This window comes from Macrobrachium rosenbergii, chromosome 53 (assembly GCF_040412425.1).
Source record: "Macrobrachium rosenbergii isolate ZJJX-2024 chromosome 53, ASM4041242v1, whole genome shotgun sequence".
In the NCBI taxonomy this organism is placed as follows: Eukaryota; Metazoa; Arthropoda; class Malacostraca; order Decapoda; family Palaemonidae; genus Macrobrachium; species Macrobrachium rosenbergii.
In genome coordinates this window covers 42,162,482-42,182,783 of record NC_089793.1, presented here as the reverse complement: position 1 = coordinate 42,182,783, position 20,302 = coordinate 42,162,482, and the positions used below count along the sequence as shown (strand labels likewise).

The following is a 20,302-nucleotide window of genomic DNA, read 5'->3' as shown; positions in this document are numbered from 1 at the left end:
TCTGTTGTATTCTACATGAAATTGTGCACATTTTAATATATAAAAGTTTATGTAACGACTAATATAAAAACGGTGCAAACATTACGACAACGTGACGAAAGAATTTCCGAGATGTTCGGCCGAGTTACCGGCGGGACGTAAGGAAAAAATTTTTTCAAAAATTCACCATAAATCAAAATATTCTGCTAGAGACTTCCAATTTATTGCAAAATAAAAGGTAAATGATTGAATATTACTAGAATGTAAGAGTTTTAGCTTACAATTGCGTTTTCGACCATTTTGGTTTGTTAAAGTTGACAGAAGGTTGAAATTTTGGCAGTTATCGTGATTTATGTGAAAATATTTCAAAACTGATAAAGCTACAACTATGAATTATTTTCTGTTGTATTCTACATGAAATTGCACATTTTCATATATAAAAGTTTATGTAACGACTAATGTAAAACGATGCAAATAGTACGACAATGTGGCGAAAGAATTTCTGAGATGTTCGCAGAGTTACGGCAGCGCCAGACGTAAGGAAAAAGTTTTTTTTCAGAAATTCACCATAAATCGAAATATTGTGCTAGAGACTTCAGTTTGTTGCAAAATGAAGGTACATGATTGCATATTACTAGAATCTAAGAGTTTTAGCTTATAATTGCATTTTTGCCATTTTGGTCGAGTTAAAAAAGTTGACTGAAGGTTGAAATTTTGGCAGTTATCGTGATTTATATGAAAATATTTCAAAACTGATAAAAACTACAACCATGAGTTATTTTCTGTTGTATTCTACATGAAATTGTGCACATTTCCATATATAAAACTTTATGTAACGACTAATATAAAAACGGTGCAAACATTACGACAGCGTGATGAAAGAATTTCTGGCGCGGACATAAGGGAAAAAGTTTTTTCAAAAATTCATCATAAATCGAAATATTGTGCTAGAGACTTCCAATTTGTTGCAAAAATGAAGGTAAATGATTGAATATTACTAGAATGTAAGAGTTTTAGCTTGCAATTGCGTTTTGACCATTTCGGCGAGTCAAAGTTGACCAAAGGTTGAAATTTTGGCAGTTATTGAGATTTATATGAAAATATTTCAAACTGATAAAAGCTACAACCATGAATTATTTTCTGTTGTATTCTACATGAAATTGCGCACATTTTCATATATAAAAGTTTACGTAACGGCTAATATAAACAGTGCAAAATTACGACAAAATGACGAAAGAATTTCTGAAATTTTCGGCTGAGTTACTTGTGGATTTAAGGAAAAAGTTTTTTTAAAAATTCACCATAAATCGAAATATTGTGCTAGAGACTTCCAATTTGTTGCAAAATGAAAGGTAAATGATTGAATATTACTAGAATGTAAGAGTTTTAGCTTTAATTGCGTTTTCGACCATTTCGATGAGTCAAAGTTGACCAAGGTTGAAATTTTTGTAGTCGATTGTGATTGGTCGTCCACTTGGCACCCAACAGACAATTTTAGTCGGCGTATTATACGTCCAGTAGGCATTTAAGGGTTAATCTTCCAGTATTATTATTATTATTATTATTATTATTATTATTATTATTATTAATCTTAATAATACAGGCAGTCCTCAGTTATCAGCGGATCGGTTATCCGCAATCGGTTTTACAGCGCTTATGTAGCGACAAAAATCAGCAATTTCAGCACCGAAAATCACCGATTTCCGCTTATTAGTGCCGATAATTTTCAGTTATCATCACACCGTCAGAATGGAACCCCCGCCAATAACCGGGGACTGCCTGTATTTGAAAATTAGTAAATAATTTTTTTATCATGAAAAATGTATTTAGTCATGAAAATAACAAAAATACACTAATTAGTGAACATTTCTCAACGAAAAAGTCCCTGAATTGCCAAATTTTTCGCAAATAATTTATAGATACTGTATGTTCCACAGAAATTTGTGCGAATTGTGAGAACGCAAATACGGGGGGTTTACTGTAGTTCTCTTTTCTTAAGGATTCCCACTGCATAAAAGGAGGCCACCTCTCACGAACCATCCCTGATGGCTTTGTCGGAGCAAAAAAGCACGCTGTGCCAATCTGCTGCAACATCATCAGGAAGATTGGGGAAATCTCGAATCTTCTTAGCTAACGTTCCTATGGACAGTCCATAAAGCTTAGAACCTCAAGAACATTAAAAAGGTTCTTAAGCAAATGTTCTATTTCTAAGGCCGAAAACAATCTTGCAGACGTGAAAGCAGACCTCCGGGCTGAGTCAATAAGACTGGAGAAGTCCCCCTGGGAGGTGGCAGCCACTCCCAAAGAAGGAGCTTCTTTAGTTGCGTATGACCAATATCTTCTAGAAGATAAACTTGGGCGGAATACTGTAAGAAGCCTTGCCTTGACACCTCTTCTCCGACAGCCACCTGTCTACTTCACACAAGGCCTTCTTAGATGAAGACAAGAGAACCATCTTAAGTAGTTTGTTGGAACCAGATGGCTGATCACTCATCATAAACGAGGAAGCCTGAGAAACAGGCACTGCAGGGGGCGAAAAAATCTGGAAAATTCTGCAGCAAATACCTAAACAAAGCAGTATAGGCTAATGTAACTCCTTCCTTGCCCATCTCTTCCTCCGAAGAAATAGGGAAAGCAAAGGATCCACAGGAGCGACTACTGATGAAGACGTAGCCTTCTGGAGGAGTCCCAAAATGTTGTCTAATTGCCTCTGTAGAGGTGCCAACAAAGGATCCAATTCCTTTGCAGGCAGGAGGCCCATGCCAAGAGACAGGCTGGAAGGAGCCAAACTAGCCAAAGTCGGCACAGAGTGCTTGGACGAAGATGCTGACACAACAGGAACTGGCACCTGGCGATCCGGTGCCACTGAAGTTCAACCGAAGAAGGGAGCTTGGGCGGCAAAGGGTTGTCAATGACTGAGTCTCAGAAGCACAACGTTGTTTAGGAACCACTGGGGGCTTGGGCGCTACTTGGCACCCATCTACAACTGGGTGCTTGGCTAATCCACTGGGCGCTCAGCCTACTGGGCGCTCCGTCACTACTGGGCACTCTAAAACTCCTGGGAGCTCAGCCACTAATGGGCCCTTGGTGACAAATGGGCACTAAGCTCTCTAAAGAACAACCTGCAGAAGAGCACGGGTGCTCCTGAGAAGAGGCATGCTTAGATGAGTAAGAAGCATGCTTAAAAGAAACAGATAAAAGTCCAGGCGCCGCTGATTGTCCCAAGCACTTCACAATGGCTGTGGGCTACAGGGTTCTCTATGCCTTTTGCTGGGTAGCGGAGGGGACTGATCCCTGAATGTCAAGTGCCTCTTCAGAGGACACGACTTATCTGAGAAATGCCACTGGTGCCCCTTACTCAGACTCAAGTCTCCAGAGCTCAAAGAAAGATGATGAACACCTGACACGCCCTTCCAGTGGCTGTCTTTGTCGCAACCTGGGACACAACAGGTGTGACTGATGTGACAACTAGCCTTGGGCAGACCCCACCTACCTCCCTTGGGCCTCCAGTATGCCTCCTCTTGGGGTTGGGGGAGTATGGCGGTGACTTTTACCTAGGAAAGTCGGTGGGACGGACAGCCACCTCCTCCACTATCACTTCACTTGCACTTTTCTCACTAAACTTGTCCATGAGGAAGTGCATAGATTCCCCAAGGGCCACTGAACTAGTGAGTAGACCAAACTTTTGGTCAAACCTTTGCTTGAGGCTGGTCTAGATCGGAAGTGTGGGAGCCAGGAGAAGGAGTAGGTGGAATTGGAGGAGAGCTGGAAATGGGAGAAATTAATTCAGCAGAAGAAAAAGTAAGTATACCTTAGTTTTACTGCCAGACCACTGAGCTGATTAACAGCTCTCCTAGGGCTGGCCCGAAGGATTAGACTTATTTTACGTGGCTAAGAACCAATTGGTTACATTAGCAACGGGACCCCAGCTTATTGTGGAATCCGAACCACATTATAGCGAGAAATGAATTTCTATCACAAATACATTCCTCTAACTCTTAGATCCAGCGGCCGCGGAATTGAACTCCGGTCCATCGAGACACCAGGCACATCAACGTTACTAGATGCAGGATTCGTACTCCTAAGAGAACTACTGTAAGTCACAATTAAGGTTATCACTGAAAATCTATCTAAATAATCAATGCCAAAGGCTACTGGCCAAAAATACTCCACGAACAGGAAGATCTCGACCAAAAAATTCAAACTCAGCTGCGAATCTTAACACCATGTGTTGTCTTAAGCAGGCAGAAACAAACTGAACTCTTGGTTGAGTTGTTCCTTTCTTACCCCGAAAGTGGGAGGGGCTAGTCACCTACATGAAAAAAAAAAAAAAAAAAAAAAAGTCGCTACCGCGAATTTTCAAAATTTAAGCTGCCACTGAGTAACTCTTAGCTAAGCAATTACTGGGTATGTTACTTATATAAAAATAATAAATTCCAAAATAAAGCTGCTGCTAGTAACTGGTGTACAGGCATCGGCTGGCAGAAACAAATTGAAGCTCTTTTGCTAAGTTGTTCTTGTCTTTCCCCTAAAGTGAGCGGGGCAAGTCACCTACCCAAAACAAAATAGCGTGACCCGCAAATTTCAAAACTTTACCTGCCAAGCGAGTGAAACTAATAGTAATGTAATTATTGGTAAGTTACTTATATAAAACTAAATGTTCAATACTCAAAAAGATGCGTACTAATTGTCCTGTTCACAAGGTCCTACCATCCATTTTCATGTCCACACTTGGATGGTGAAGGATACAGCAAGAACAAATTCTGGTATCAGTCAATCTATTTATTCATAAAATTGATGTTATTGACAAAGTTATGAGCTATAATTATGACTTTATGCATTATCTGCAATGCATAATACAACACGTTTGGCTTCTTGTATTATCTGAAAGGCATGATACATCATGCTGAGAAGTCCAAGTCTGTGTGCCATAATATAACTGCTTCAGTTACTTATTAACATTAATAATAATGATAATTGCTGCTTCAACAGCATTCAACTTTAGTCTTCCCTATTATGTTAGCCTTTTTATCAGCAGGTACATGATACAGGTATAACAAATTCCCAAAGGACATGGAAAGATATAGTGCATTCATCTACAGATAATGAATAAAATACAGTACTAATATGTACTGTACAGGTATTTATAGGTATTTAAGGTTAGTACAAGTCTGTGCAGGTTGATTCATCGCTGATCGACTACAGTGAAATGTTTTTGCTGTAAAGCTTGCCTCCCAAAATGCTGGAACTCCTTTGGTCGTGCTGATCAATGGGGTTAAGGGGTTTATGCTGTTGTCCCCCTGAATTGGTACAACTGGTATAATGGTTTGCTCAGGTGTGGAGGTGATTTAGTTATATCATACTTCTCTTCTCACTGGTATTGGTTGATTACTTGCCTCTCTCTCTCTCTCTCTTTTATTGGCCAATTTTCTATGTTCACTTTCCCATTGTTTGCTGTTAATCCAGGAGTGGCAGCCAATTCAGTTGGTGACATGGGAATACATTCTCACTCTTGATTGGTATTTAGCAGGAAAATGAGAGAGAGACAACACATTGCCATGCCACCACCTAACCAAGCTGCCATTCCTGGAGTAACAGAAAGAATTTGGAAAATCAGAGAATGCCAAACACCAGCAAGCCATGACACCAGTCTTGCCAGTGAGGGACACAACAGCAGAAATGGCCCAATATCCCTTGTCAACACAACCAAGGAGGTCCCAGCATCTTAGAATGCAAGAATAACAACAAAAAGTCTCACTCTGCAACTGACCAATAGCAGTTTGACCTGCCCAGACTTCTACTAACCTTAAATATACCTGTATACATTTTAAATTTATTTTCTATGTAGATGACTCCTGTTTGCACACTGAAAAATTAAGAGTTAATGGCTAAACAGTATTAAATCTTTACACATCCTCTGGGAACTGGTTATATCATATACCTTCCAATAAGAAAAAAGAGAAGGCTGTACAAGCTGTATGCTGTTGAAGCCACAATTGTTTTTAAAGACACTGCCTTTAAAAGAACAACTCCTTCCAAATAATAATAATATAAGCATCTACCTTTCCAATCTACCTGTTCCAAAATACCTGCATGAAACTACTAGAGCTATAGTAACACATACCAAAGGTCCACTTCTGCTAGAAATACATGATTTTACCATGCACTTCTATGCAGAACATGACATCATACCTCCTCTTCTGATAGTTCATCTTTTCTTTTCCAAACAGTTACATGAGCATTTCCTACTTCAGCCAGTCGAGCACATTTAGGTAAAAAATAAGGCAAATTAGCCTCTTTTTGAAAATCCCAGGAAGACTTGAGTATTTCTTTCAACAATGAAAAAGTCTCAACCACACCTTCCCCACCTAGACAGACTTCTGGCCCAACTGACCAATTGTATACATCAGAAATTATTAGTAATCCTCCCACTCTCACATACTGTCCAATAGTTTCTAAAAAAACTTTGGGATCATGCAAGTCTGTGAGGGTATTTGAGACCAAGATACATTCAAACTTCCCACATGTATATAAAAGAGAACATACGTCTTCATTCCAAAACACTACTTTCTTCCTATCAGCTGAGTCAGGCACACGTAATCTATAAAGTTTAATAAACTTCCCTCCTTCACTAGAAAATGGAGACCCAAATTCTGCAAACTGTTTCATCTGTTGCCCTGCCATTATCATTGGCATACTTACATCTGTTCCAATGACTTCCTTGAAAATACTCGACAGGTAGAAAGAAGTGACGCCAGGGCCACAACCTACGTCTAATAACCGGGCTTTGGCTACTCCATGCTCATCACAGGTATTAACAACAAATTTTGCAAGTTCTTCATGATAATTTTCTGCTGTTCTTGGGATGAGGTTTTTCAAGTGGGGAAGGTCTTCCAATTTGGCATAGTGATGAACCAAATATTGTTGAACAACTTCTGTCCTGGTATATTGTTCTACATATTTTCTAAGTTTTCTAGATGTTTGCTGCCACTTCAACACTGCCAGTGTGGCAATACCTGTAGTTACTAAAGCCAGGCCTAGGGCTGAGAGGGCAACAACAGTCTTATCCAACATTACAACACCTGCAAATAGTAAATAATATACTTCATTTGCATCTTTCATCATGTAATTAAAGTGCAAACAGTAAATAATATACTTCATTTGCATCTTTCATCATGTAATTAAAGTAAAGTGCTAGCTATACTGCAATACAGTACTGCTTTAAGTGCCTAATGAAACAAAGCACAATACAGTAATATAAAATGAACATTCTGCCGCTAGTTTCCTCAACAGGTATTACTTTTAGGCTCTAATAACAGTATTTACTTTTAAGCACTAATAGTAATTAAGAATTATCAACCACATTCATTCACCATTCTCCTGGATTTTGCAACACAACAGTGGTAATCTATATCCACACCCATTCTATACTATACGGCTGAGCTTTATTAGGCATAAATACATAGAATTAATTTAAAAGTTAGAAAAATGTAAACCCATTTTAGTTTTATAATTTTACAAACAAACCTAAAAACACTAAGTTTAACTCTTTCAAGAAATGTCTGAACAGATGAAAATGACCTTTTTATGATAAAATAAAGTTTTATGTATACTTATCCAGTAATTGCTTAGCTAAGAGTTCCTACTCAACGGCAGCTTAAATTTTAAAAATTCGCAGTAGCACTACTCTCGTTTATGTAGGTAACTAACCCCGTCCACTTTCAAGGTAAGAGAGAGGAACAACTCAGCCAAAAGCTCAATTTGTTGATGCCCAAAAGGTCCATGTGAGGGAAGGTGGGCAGGCTCCATCCATAATTACTGGCTAAGTACAGTATGTATAAAACTTTATTTTATCATAAAAATGTCATTTTTACTTAAGTAACTTACCCAGTAAGTACTTAGCTGAATCCATATTGACAGGCGGTGAGATTCATGGACACAAAGTACTCCAAAGCATTAATAAGTTAATGAATTTGAGAACAGAATAAAAAATGGTCTAGCATTGGTACAATGCCTGTTGTTCCTTACCTGGTGAGAAAGCTACTGCAGGTAAATACTGCCTCTGGTTGGCACTCATCTCAACCTTGTAGCAGCGTGGCAGAATAGCCAGGATCGCCTCTACTGAAGTGGTACTTGCTGATGAAGCATCGACATAAGCTTTCATGATGAAGGCCATTTCCGAATGCCAACAAAGCCAACAATATAGCCCCTGCCCAGGGTGCAGCACAGTAAACATAACCACCAGAAAAAACGAACATCACCACCTACACCTTTCAATTAAAAAACACAAATCCACCACCCAACACTAAAAAAACTGGTGGGCACTCCTGGTACATAGTAACCCCCTGGGCTCCCCTAGGACTCAATTACCCTAAGTCAAGGTGAAGAGATTACATAAAGGAAGGATTACTTACTACATTTCCTCCCCGAACACTACGCCAGCCATGGACAAAGGTCCTAACGTACTGCATTTTTCGTAGACTGTCTCCACATCTCTTAAGTAGTGCATCACGAAAACTGATTTACATTTCCAGAATGTAGACTGAAGAACAGAAGCTATGGAAAGATTATTTTTATACATGAACTTACCTGTTGTTTACATATAGCTGTAATTCTCGATCTCGACAGAAAATTCAAAACTGGCGGTCCTGCTAATATATGGTCAGGTGATACGACTACCCCGCCCTCTACCGGGTACCTGGATCCATTTCCATCAACAACTAATCATATTTTCTCTGTCGGGCCGGGCGACTAGTCGGCCTGCCTCTTCAGTAAATTCATCAGGTGCTTTTAAATTTTTCTTTGGTGAAGTACCCACTTTTGTTGACGGTTCTGGCTTGTTTTTTGGCTTGGTCGAGATTTTTTTTCTAGTTATGTCTGATTCAGGATCTCAAATTAGATATTGTGGGGGTTGTAAACTGAATGTCTCGGTCTAACATAGACCCTCACTCTTCTTTGCTCTAACTGTAGAGGGAAATTGTGCGAATCTGGATAGATGTGATGAATGTTAAATATTGTCTGTGCTTGATTGGCAAAAGTTGGCTAAATATCAGGCAAAATTAAGTAAAGATAGGACACGTAAGGCTTTGGCCAGAAGTTCCTCCCAAGTAGGGAGTAGTATTGCCTCTTGTTCTATTCCTGCCCCGAACCTGTTGTTTCCAACCACTAAAAACTCAGACCTTCAGACCTTCCCGGGCAAATTTGATGGTAAGATTTCTAACTCTTTTCTCTAGTAGTCGATAGAGAAGATTGGCCAGGATGTGAGTGCGATGTCTAGACATCGAAGTGTTGCAAGTGATAGTGTTGTGGAGGAGGTGACTGTTACGTCCCCTTGCTCTCCTAGGTCTTGGCCTCTGTCCGGCTCCCAGGGCTCAGGAGAAGACATGCCAAAGCCGAAGGGGGAGGCGAGTGGGGTCTGCTCCTGAAAGCAGTTGCTCCCCTGAACAGTCCTGTTGCGTCCCAGGCTGTTGCAGCTCGCCAGTAAAAGCGATGCGAAGTGTCTTCTTGCCTGCTTCTGTTTAGTCGAGAGGAGTTGGAAGCAGTCAGAGTCTAGTAGGCTGCTGAAGAGACGCAGAGCTTCCTCTCCAAGTCAAGTTCCTATCAAGGAACTTTCGGCACGTTCTCCTCTTCCGTCTTGTAGCTTTTTGGGATAGCCCTGAGATCTCTTCTTCTTCAGGCAGTCCGGATGTATGTTCTACGGATCGTAGCGGCGCCGGATCCTCCTGTTAGCATGCAAGTAGCGGCTTCCTTCCTGTTGAAACCCAAGTCGGCTTTTATGCCTCCGGTTCCTGGCCCAACTTTGTCAAGAGTGACAAATTGGACAAGATTTTGAACTTTTCGAAGGTTTTAAAGCACCAGCACTTCAGGATCCTTCTGCAACTGAGCTCGGTCTCTGCCCGCTCACGACCTGGCGCCGCCGGCTTTAGCCTGCCTCCGCTTCGAATCGCGCTCCTGGCGCCCGCTTCTAGCCCGGTACCAAAGGCACTCACGACGCTACTTTGGCGCGAGGCGCTCTCCACAACACGTATTCCAAGCTGACAATGTTTGCCAGCTTCTGGCGCCAATCGTGGTTTTTGCGCCTCTTTGGCTCTTGGATCTTCTAAAATCCCTGACTCCTCTCAAGCTCATGTTTGGATACGCTTGACGACGGTCGGGCACTTAGCGCCGCGGTGACGCTCGCCACACTCAAGAGGGATAGCAAGTTTGGCTCCTGGAGACGTTTCTATCCGCCATGCTCCAACTGCTTCAGAGATTCTCTCCCCAGTTTCGATGTTTCGAAGTAGATGATTTCCGTCTGCTCCTAGAACTTTAAGCATCTCTTACAACTTTTGAAGAACATTTTCAAGAAGACTTTTGCTCCAGCCAACCTCCTCCAATCCAACTACGCAGTTTGCCAAGGATTTTAAACCTCCTTCCTCGAGATTTCTTGAAGCTGGTCCTGTCTGTTTTCAGGACGAAAAGAGCTCTCCGAAGGGAAGAAGGATGGTTGAGCAGAAAAAGATCTCAGGGTAAAACATCTTTCTGTTTTCCCCCTCTCAACTGTCTTTTAAAGTCTCGTTAGTGGTATGAGACTGTCTAAGTCTTTTCCTTGGGAGAGACTGCCTCCTCTCAAGGATTTCTCCAGCCTTGTGGATTCTGCCCGTCGCTCAGCTTTTTCTTAGTCCAAAGTCCATTCTGCGTCTTGGAAATTGACCATCTGGTGAAGAGTTCTATAGGATCTTGGAGATCTTTTCTTTTATTGACTGGTCTATAGGAGCCTTGAGCAGGATAGTGAAAGTCTGTGATCTTCCCCCCCAAGACTGCTCACGGATCTTGATGCTATTTTGGCCTGCCTGGACAAGGAGCCATCATGGAGTGAACGTCAGAAATTGCCTCAGTGACTGCTACTGGCATTTTGAAGAAGAGAGCACATTGGATTTCATTTGTCGCGAAGAGGAGTCTCCAGGAACCAGAAATCTGCTCTTCTTTTTGCTCCCTTTGTTTAAGGAATCCTTTTCCGCCCGTTAGTTAGGGAAATTTGAGCTCTCTGCAATGAAGTCTACTCAAGACCTACTGGCTCATTCTTGAAAAGACCCAGGTTTTCAACTTCTCAGTAGTACCCAAGCCTTCTTTCCCTGTATCCTCTAGGCCTCTCTGGGGTACTCCTTCTCGGCCCTTTTCGTGCTAGAGGAAGAGGAAAATTCTCTTCTCATCCCCAGAAAGCTAGGGGTACCAACCTGATGAGTTCAAGAGGTCCTTCATGCGACGGTTGGAGCCAGACTAAAGTCGTTCTGGCAAGTTTGGGAGGCCAAGGAGCAGAACCCTGGGTGATCAACGTTCTGAGAGAAGGCTACACCATTCCCTTCTCAGAGTCACTCCTTTAAAGTCTTCGGAAAACCAGTAGACTTCAACGTATCATCCAGGGACTCGAGAAACTTGTGGTGCTGGAGGAGGAAGTTACTTCCCTCCTTCAAAGGGAGCCATAGAAGGGTCCTCGAACCTTCATCTCCTGGGTTCTACAACCGTCTGTTTCTGGTTCCAAAATCGTCAGGAGGATGGAGACCAGTCCTCGGCGTAGCGCCCTGAACAAATTTGTGCTTCAAACACCATTCAAGATGGAAACCACAGTCGGTTATCAATTCCCTGAAGGAAGGAGAGACTGGATGGTGTCCCACTCGATCTCCAGGACGATACTTTCATGTAACTATCCATCCGAGATCAAGGAAATTCCCTACGGTTTGTGTTCAGAGGCAGGACTTTTCAATTCAGGGCTCTTTGCTTCGGCCTATCAACAGCCCCACAAGTTTTCACAAGGTGTTTGATGGCTCCAATTGCGAAATGGCTTCACTAGAGGAATTCACATTTCCTTTACCTTTGACGACTGGCTGATCCGGTCTCCGTCAAAACCAATGCATGAAGGACCTACAAAAGGACCCCTTTCTCTTACCGACGAATTGGGACTCATAAAATCTTCCAAAGTTACAACTCTCTCCATCTCAAGACTTGACTTATTTGGGAGTTACGGATGAACTCAGTTCTTTTCAGGTTTTCGACGTCACAAAAGGATCGAAATGCCTGCTGAAAGTGAGATACCTGATGGCAGCCAAGACTTGTTCTGCCAAGGAATGGATGAGCCTTTTAGGCACCCTCTCATCGCTAGGACCTTGAATCAGTCTGGGAGGCTACATGAGACCTCTTCAGTTCTTCCCCAGCAGACCTGGAAAAGGAAGAAAAGACACGGTTCGTTTGTTTTCCTCTATCCACTACGGGTAAAGCAAGACCTGTCATGGTGGAACGACAGGAGCAAACTAGATCGGGGTTTGTCAAGACAGAGGAACCAGACCTGATGTTGTTCTCCGACGCTTCAGACGAGGTTGGGGAGCAACATTGGGGGATCTTCAAATGTCAGGCAATTGGTCTTCATCCCAGGAGCAAAAAGAGCAGAAAGAGTTGAAGGCAATACATCTAGCCTTGGAACATTTAATTAGCTTCAATCTGGAAAACAAAAGATAGTAGTGCACTGGGACAACTCCAGCTCTGGCGTGCCGTGAAGAAAGAAACAAGGGAGGCAGGCACTCCTCTCTGTTCGAGATCGCAAAAGACCTGCTTTTGTGGGGCAACCAAGAACATAGAGCTAGTAACTATCCTGCTTCATCCGGGAGCTCTCAATAAAAGCGTGAAGCGGATATCCTCAGCCAGTCACTCAGATGGTCATTCCAATGGAATGGACCCTCCACCAGAAAAGTTTGCCAAGGCCTGTGGAAGGTTTGAGGGAACTCCCATGCTAGGACCTGTTTCTCAACGAGGAAAACCACAGACTACCTCTCTTTTGCTCTGTTCCAGACCCAGAAAGACATTAAGCGGTGGATGCCATGCTCCTGGACTGGTCGGGTCTCTTCCTTTATGCATTCCCTCCCTTCAGGATGCTGGAGAGTCTGAAAAAGTTTCGAGCACACAAAGGTGTGTCAATGATCTAATAGCTCCATGGTGGCCAGGAAGATCATGGTTTCCAGAGCTGGAGAAAAGTAGTAGATTGGCCAAGGAGGTTGCCATTCAGACCAGACCTTCTGTGCCAGTTGCTTCAGAAAGTTCCAGGGAACCCGTCAGATCTAAATCTGACAGGGTTCAGAATCTCTCAAACGACTCTACAGGAGGAGAGGCTTCTCTAGAAAAGTTAGGCGCAGGCAATGGCTAGGATCAACCAGGCCCTGCGTCTACAAAGGTCTATCAAGCGAACGTGGAGCGCTTCCAGAGTGGTGCTCCGAGTCTGGAGTGTCTTCCACTTCTATGACTCTAAGCCAGGTGGCGGATTTTCTTTTGTTTCTGCACAAGGAGAAGAAATTGGCTGTCAGCAATTATTAAGGGGTATAGGAGTATGCTGTGGAGTTTTCAGGAATAGATTATGAGACCTTTCCTCGGACAAAGATATTGCAGAACTCCTTAAATCCTTTGCTACCACTAAAGGCAAATCTCTTGATGTACGGAGCTTTGGAATTTGGATGTGGTGCTAAAGTGGCTTACCTCCAAATCTTTTGAGCCTTTGCAGAGTTCCTGCTCCGTTAGGAATCTAACTAAGAAAACTCTCTTTCTCTTGGCACTGGCCTCGGCAAAAGAGTAAGTGAGATTCATGCTCTGGACAAAAGAGTTGGTTTTTGTGCGGATAAGGCTGTAGTTTCTTTCACCTTGGGTTTCCAAGCTAAGAACGAAAACCCTAGTAATCCCATGCTACAAGGAATTTCCCATTGCTAGCCTATCCTCCTTGGGTGGAAGGGGAAACAGAGACTTCTCTGTCCGGTCAGAGCACTGAAATTCTATCTGGACAGGGACCAGAAGTGTAAGAGAACTCATGATTTTTATGAGGCTCAACTAAGAACCCCAAGAACCCTCTATCTAAAAATGATTGCTTTCCTTTTGGAAGAACTGATACAGGAGGCACACAAAAGAATTAAAGGGATGTGGATTTCCTTAGTTAAAGTGAGGCCTCTCATGAAATTGGGACGCTATTGCAACTTCTTTAGCCTTCAAGAAGAACTTGGCTTTAAGGACATTCTAAGTTCAACTTATTGGAGATGTTCGTCTGTTTTTTGCCTCGCATTATCTGAGACAGATCCAAACCACATATGAAGACTGCAGCACGTTGGGCCCCTTTATTGCGTCTGACACGGTGATGGGCAAGGAAACCAGAGGCTCTAGATCCTCTCCTTAGTTTCCTTGGGTGCAGAAGTTTCTTTTGGTCGACTAGAGAGCCTTAGAGGTTAGATGGCCCGTAGGTCTAATTTTAATAGGTTGGTGTGAGTTTTTATGGTTGGGTGATATGATGGTGGATGTTTTGAGTACTGCGCCTGAGCAGGGGCATTATATGCTTTGGTTGATTGTGTCGAAGACGGCTGGGCCAACAGACCTTTCTCCCTATATAGCAACCTGGCCTGAGCTACTAGGTCCAACAGTTGCACTAAGGATAGACAAAGGTTACAGAGGCAGTAACCAGAAAAAACAGCTTCCTTAGCAGGTAAGGATCCAAAGAGTAAAGGTCGTTTTTTCTTAGCCTGATGATCTCAGGTTTTTTCATTTAACACTTACAGCTGTCCAATGCCCCCTGCCTCAATGTGGCAAAATCTCAGCTATATGTAAACAACAGGTAAGTTCATGTATAAAAATGACATTTTATAATAAAAAAAGATTTTTATATCACTTACCTGTTGTTTACTAAAAACATTCCCACCCCCTCCCGCCCCGACAAGGGGACATAGAAAATATGATTAGTTGTTGATGGAAATGGATCCAGGTACCCCGGTAGAGGGCGGGTAGTCGTATCACCTGACCATATATTAGCGGGACCGCCAGTTTTGAATTTTCTGTCGAGATCGAGAATTACAGCTATATGTAAACAACAGGTAAGTATGATATAAAATCTTATTTTATTATAAAAAATGTCATGTTTAAAAGCTCCCGAAGTAGCAACTGCCCTCACATCATGGGCTCATAGCTTCAGAACAGGTAATTCATGTATGCTCTCAAAAAATGAAGAGTCCCTTAGATAATGGCCTTGATGGGTTCTTCACTGAGCACCACAAGTTACTTGCTGGACCTTTGATTTTCTCTGTTCGATAATACAGTATCTGAGAGCTCTCACAGGGCACAGAACTCTCTCTTCCTCTTCTGTCCCTACAATGTCAGATAAACGTTTAATAGAAAAAGAATGAGGCCAAGGTTGCATCAGATTCTCGTTCTTTGCAAGAAAGCCCAAGATGAGGGAACACCTGCATCCCCTTAGGAAAATTCAACCCGTTTATCCATCACGTGGATTTCACCAACTATTTTAGCTGTAGCTAAGGCCACTAAAAACAGAGTTTTTCTAGTAATGCCCTTCAGAGAGGAGGAACGCATGGATTCGAAGCGAAGACTCATAAGCCATTTTAGGACTATGTCCAGGTTCCAAGGGCAAACTACTTCTCTTTTAGATTTTGTCATGTCGAACGACCTGATCAAGTCAGAGAGGTCCTGGTTTGTAAACAGAAATATCTATACCTCTGTGCCTAAATACTGAACTCAGCATCGACCTATACCCTCTAATCGTTGAGGAAGAGAGGCCTCTAGAAGATCGTAAATACAACAGAAAATCAGCCATTTCTGCTAAAGTGGTCTTAAAAGACAAGATGTTTCATCTTTTACACCATCTAAATACTGCCCACTTATTTTGGTAGACTTTATCAGTAGACTTTTGTCTACATCTGGCTATAGCTTCTGCCACCACTCTAGAAAAGCCCTTCGCTCGTATAAATCTCCTGATAGTCAAAATCCTGTCAGGGCCAGATTGGATAAGCCCTGATGGAACCTCCTGAAGTGGGGTTGTCTAAGCAGACTTGGAATGGCTGGTAGGAGTCTCAGGAAGTCTACAAGTAGGCTAATCAGCTCCAGGAACCACTCCTTTTGTGCCAAAAAGGAGCTACTACAGTCATCCTGACATTCTAGTGTGAGAGAAATTTCCTGAGTACCTGGCTGATCATCCTGAACGGGAGAAAGGCATATAGGTCCAGATCAGACCGGTTCCACAACATTGCGTCTGTTGCCCAAGGTAGTCGGTCTAGAAAAAGGGATCAGAAAAGATGAAGACAATGGTTTCTGGACATTGCAAACAAGTCCAGCTTGGGCTCCCCACCCCAAAAGTTTCCAAAGATCAGAGCACACCCGACGGTCGAGCATCCACTCTGTGGGGAGGACTTGTTTGTGGCGACTTAGCTTGTCTGCTATCACGTTGCATCTCCCTTGGATGAACCGAGTTATCAGTCGAGTTTGGTTTCGGTCCGCCCAAAATAGCAGATCTTTGGCCATCTCGTAGAGGGAGAACGAGTGGCTCCCTCCCTGAAGTCTTATATATGCCAATGCCATGGTGTTGTCCACGTAGATCGCCACCTTCTTGTTGCTGACTCCTTTGCAAAATGCTGCAACCCTAGGAAGATCTCTTTCAACTCTTCCAAGTTGATGTGCAGGCTCTCCTTCTGTTGAGTCCAAACCCCGGAAATTTCTTTGTCCCCCAGAAGAGCTCCCCAACCCAGATCCAAAGCATCGGAAAAGAACTCTAGGTCAGGGTTCACAACACAAAGAGACACCTCTTCTGATAACTTGCCTGCAGGGTTCCAACACCGCAGGTCTTCCTTGATCTCCTTTGTTATTGGAAATATGCACTCGTCCTGATCCAGTTTTTTATTCCAACCTGCCCCCAGGAAATACTGAAGCAGTCTCATGTGTAACCTCCCCAATTTCACAAGCTGCCCCAAAGATGCCAAAGTGCCTAGCAGACTCATCCACTGGGTTGCTGACCATGACTGGAGCGACAGGAAAAGGTTGACTTTCGTCAGGCAGTCTGATATTCTTCTGGGGGATGGAAAAGCCCAAAAAGTCTGAGTATCTATCCTCATCCCCAAATACAGATCTGTTGAGGAGTCAGTTGGGATTTTTGCAGATTCAATAACAACCACAGATCCTGTGTCAAAAGTAGGGGATTTTGCAGATTCAATAACAACCACAGATCCTGCGTCAAAAGTAGAGTCTCTTGAAGGTCCTTCATGCACTTCTCTTTCGTGGCCAGTCGTCCAAGTAGAGAGAGATCTTGACTCCTAGCAAGTGGAGCCACTTGGTCAATGGTGCGTGCACTCGAGTAAACACTAGCAAGGCTGTTGATAACCCGAAACATAAAGCCTGAAACTGAAAAACATGGTTCCCTTAGATGAACCTCAGGTACTTCCTCGAATGTTGAAGTATGGGAACATGGAAGTAAACGTCTCTCATGTCCAGAAATATCATCCAGTCCCCTGGACGAATGAATGCGGGGAAGGATTGGGTCGTCTCCATGTGGAGTTTCATTTTCTTGAATACAATCATTCAGGGCACTCACGTCTAGGAATGGCCTCCATCCTCCTGTGGCCTTGGGAACCACAAACAATTGGTTGTAAAACTCTCCAGAAAAGGCATCTTCCACCACCTCTATCGCTCCCTTCTTGAGGAGGAAAGAGACTTCCTCTGAGAGGGCCAAAAACTTCTCCAGTCCTACGGAGTAGGCTTTAAGTCGATGGGAGTATTGGTCAATGGAGGCGAATGACCTGCTGCCATACCCCTTTCTCCTTCCACCTTTCCCAAAAAAGGTGGAGCCTGGCCCCTACGGGCACATAAAGGACTGTATCCTCGTTTCATAGCTGCAGGCTTAGGGGAGGATCTTCTGATTGCTCCTGAGGCAAAACGCACTGTATCTTGCAATCTTGACTGAGGCCTATGATGGGTGCCTCGAAAGGGCTGTGGCTGAAGGGGAGAAGCAGACTTTGGAGTAGTCGTGGTCCAATCCCTGGAATGTCTAGGTGACTGTACGAGGAGATCCTGAGTGGACTTCTTGTGCAAATGGGAGGAGATTTCTTCTACTGGCGATTGAGGAAATAGGTGGAGACCATCAAGAGGTGAGAAAAGAAGCACTGACTTGTGGGAAGCCGTAACGCGCTTGGAGGTAAAAGAAACCCACAGCTCTCTCTTCTTAACCCTTAATGGACAGATCCCCTCAATAGAGGATCTAAAACAGGTTTTGAGTGGTGGACTGATCCCCTCTGAGGAGGATTAATATTAAGCGCCATAAGATCTGTCTGTATCGAGCAGGAAAGAATAAAGAATTCAGCTCAGCTCAATTGTGGGCGTCTTGCGAACTTCAGTATTGTTCTTGACTTGGAGGGAGAATGTTTTGCTCCTCTCTCTGCCATGACATCTTTTTATTTGCTCATAAATGTACCCAGGGATTACTGTTGGTTGTAGTTCTTCTCTTTTATGATATGATGTCAGTTATAGTTGTAATTTTGCAAAGAAATATTAGAAAAAACATGTATAAATCCAAAAAGGTCACTGCCTTTCCCGATCTCAGTAAATTTACATAAATATTTTACAACAAATATCCTCAAAATTTGTTACTGATTTTAGTTCTTATGTGTTATGATATCGTGAGAGTTGTAATTATACTTTTACAAAATAAAATCAAATAAATGATTATAAAAAAACATGTATAACTTGGTAAAATTTACGAGTGTTTTGTAAAAGAGGCCCCACACAGGGTTGTAAATACTCACTTTCAACTTCCTGTGGATGCTAGGGAAAATTTTTTAGAATTTTTTTCTTACACCATGTTCATTTGCATATCTTCCTCTTTCCATTGATGTGTATTTTTCTTAAATTGGCCTACCTTAAAGTTTGTCTGGTCTGGGGGTGTGCATTATATCTAATTAGCCCATCCCTTAAGGGTTAAGTATGCCCATAGCATACAACAAGGCCACTTCGAGAGAATCGTCTCTCACGGCCTTGTCGGTACAAGAAAGTATGCTGTGCGCCAATCTGCTGCAATGTCCTCTGTGAGATCAGGAAAATCTCGGATCTTCTTAGCTAAAGCTCCGATGGACCAGTCCATGAAGCTAAGAACTTCAAGAACCTTGAAAAGGTTCTTAAGCAGGTGGTCAGTCTCAAGGGAAGAAAACATAACTTTGGCCGAAGAGACAGCAGATCTCCGAGCCAAATCCATCAAACTGGAGAAGTCCCCTTGGGATGTGGCAGCCACTCCCAATGAGGGAGCTTCTCCAGTAGCGTATGACTTATATCTCCTTAAAGAAAGACGAGAGGCTGGAATGCTGAAGGACGCCTTACCTTGATGCCTCTTCTCAGCTAACCAAATGTCCACTTCCAACAATGCCTTCTTAGAAGATGAGAGAACACTCTTAAAAAGCTTCTTCAAACTTGTCAGCTAATCACTCATAATGAATGAGGAGGCTGGAGATGCAGGAGCTGCTGGGGCAAAAAAATGGGGAAAATTCTGAAGTAAATACCTTAGCAAAGAAGCATAGGCTGATGGAACTTCCTCCTGGCCTATATCCTCTTCATCCAAAAATAGGAGAAAGCAAAGGATCTGCAGGCGTGACTGATCTAGTTCTTTAGCAGAAGTTGGCCCTTACCAATAGATGTGATAGCAGCTGGTAAACCAGTCGATGACAGTGCTGAGAGCTTGAACGAAGAAGCCGAAGTAACAGGAACTGGTACCTGGTAATCCGATGGAAGTCGGACTGAAGAAAGGTGCTTGGGAGCCAATGGGTTGTCCGCACTGCACGATGATCTGATACACTACCTTGATCTGGCGCCGATAAGTGATCAGGTGCCATCTGGCGCTCGGCTGCCAGCAAGAGATCGGCTACCACTGGGCGCTCAGCTACTAATGGGAGCTCTGTTACTACTTGGCACTCTGTTACTCCTGAATGTTCTATCACATCTAGGCGCTCAGCTACTGAGGCGTTTCACCAAACTCCCAGCATTCCAGTTCTAAAGAGCTCAGCACTGAGACAGACGCTGGCTTCAAAACGAGTGATTATCATAAGAACCTGCCCAGGTGCTCTCAAGGAGAGGCATGTTTAGTCGAATGATGAGCATGCTTAGAAGACAGATAATCCAGGCATTACTGAAGGTCGATCGGACTGAGAAAAGTGTTCAGGGCTGTCCCAAGTGCTGCATGATGTCTGTGGGATACGTGAAGGCTCTCAAAGCCTTTTCCTGGGAAGTTGGGACTTATTCCTGAACAAAAAGCACCTTTTCATAGGGTGTGATTTATCTAAAAAAATGCCACTGGAGCCTCTTACTCGGACTTGAGTCTCTGTAACTCGAAAGATCATAAACACCTGAGATGCCTTTCCATTGGCTGTCTCTTGCTGCAACCTGGGACGCAACGGGTGCGACTGAGGGGGCATCTACCTGTGGGCAGACCCCACCGACCTCCCTTGGGCCTCCAGTATGCCTCCTCCCAGGAGAGTTGGTGGGACAGGCAGCCACCTCC

General features: G+C 43.2%; 1 protein-coding gene across 2 annotated transcripts in view; it reads right to left on the bottom strand.

Annotated features, from left to right (window-relative positions):
* Positions 1-4,746: 4,746 nt before the first annotated feature.
* Positions 4,747-20,302, bottom strand: part of LOC136834416 (uncharacterized) — a 79,580-nt gene continuing 64,024 nt past the window's right edge. For both annotated transcript variants that reach the window (XM_067096990.1, XM_067096989.1), the window contains exon 2: positions 4,747-7,061. In XM_067096990.1, the coding sequence (XP_066953091.1) occupies positions 6,166-7,053 (888 nt within the window). In that variant the 5' untranslated portion in view covers positions 7,054-7,061 and the 3' untranslated portion in view covers positions 4,747-6,165. The remainder of the gene's footprint in view (positions 7,062-20,302) is intronic.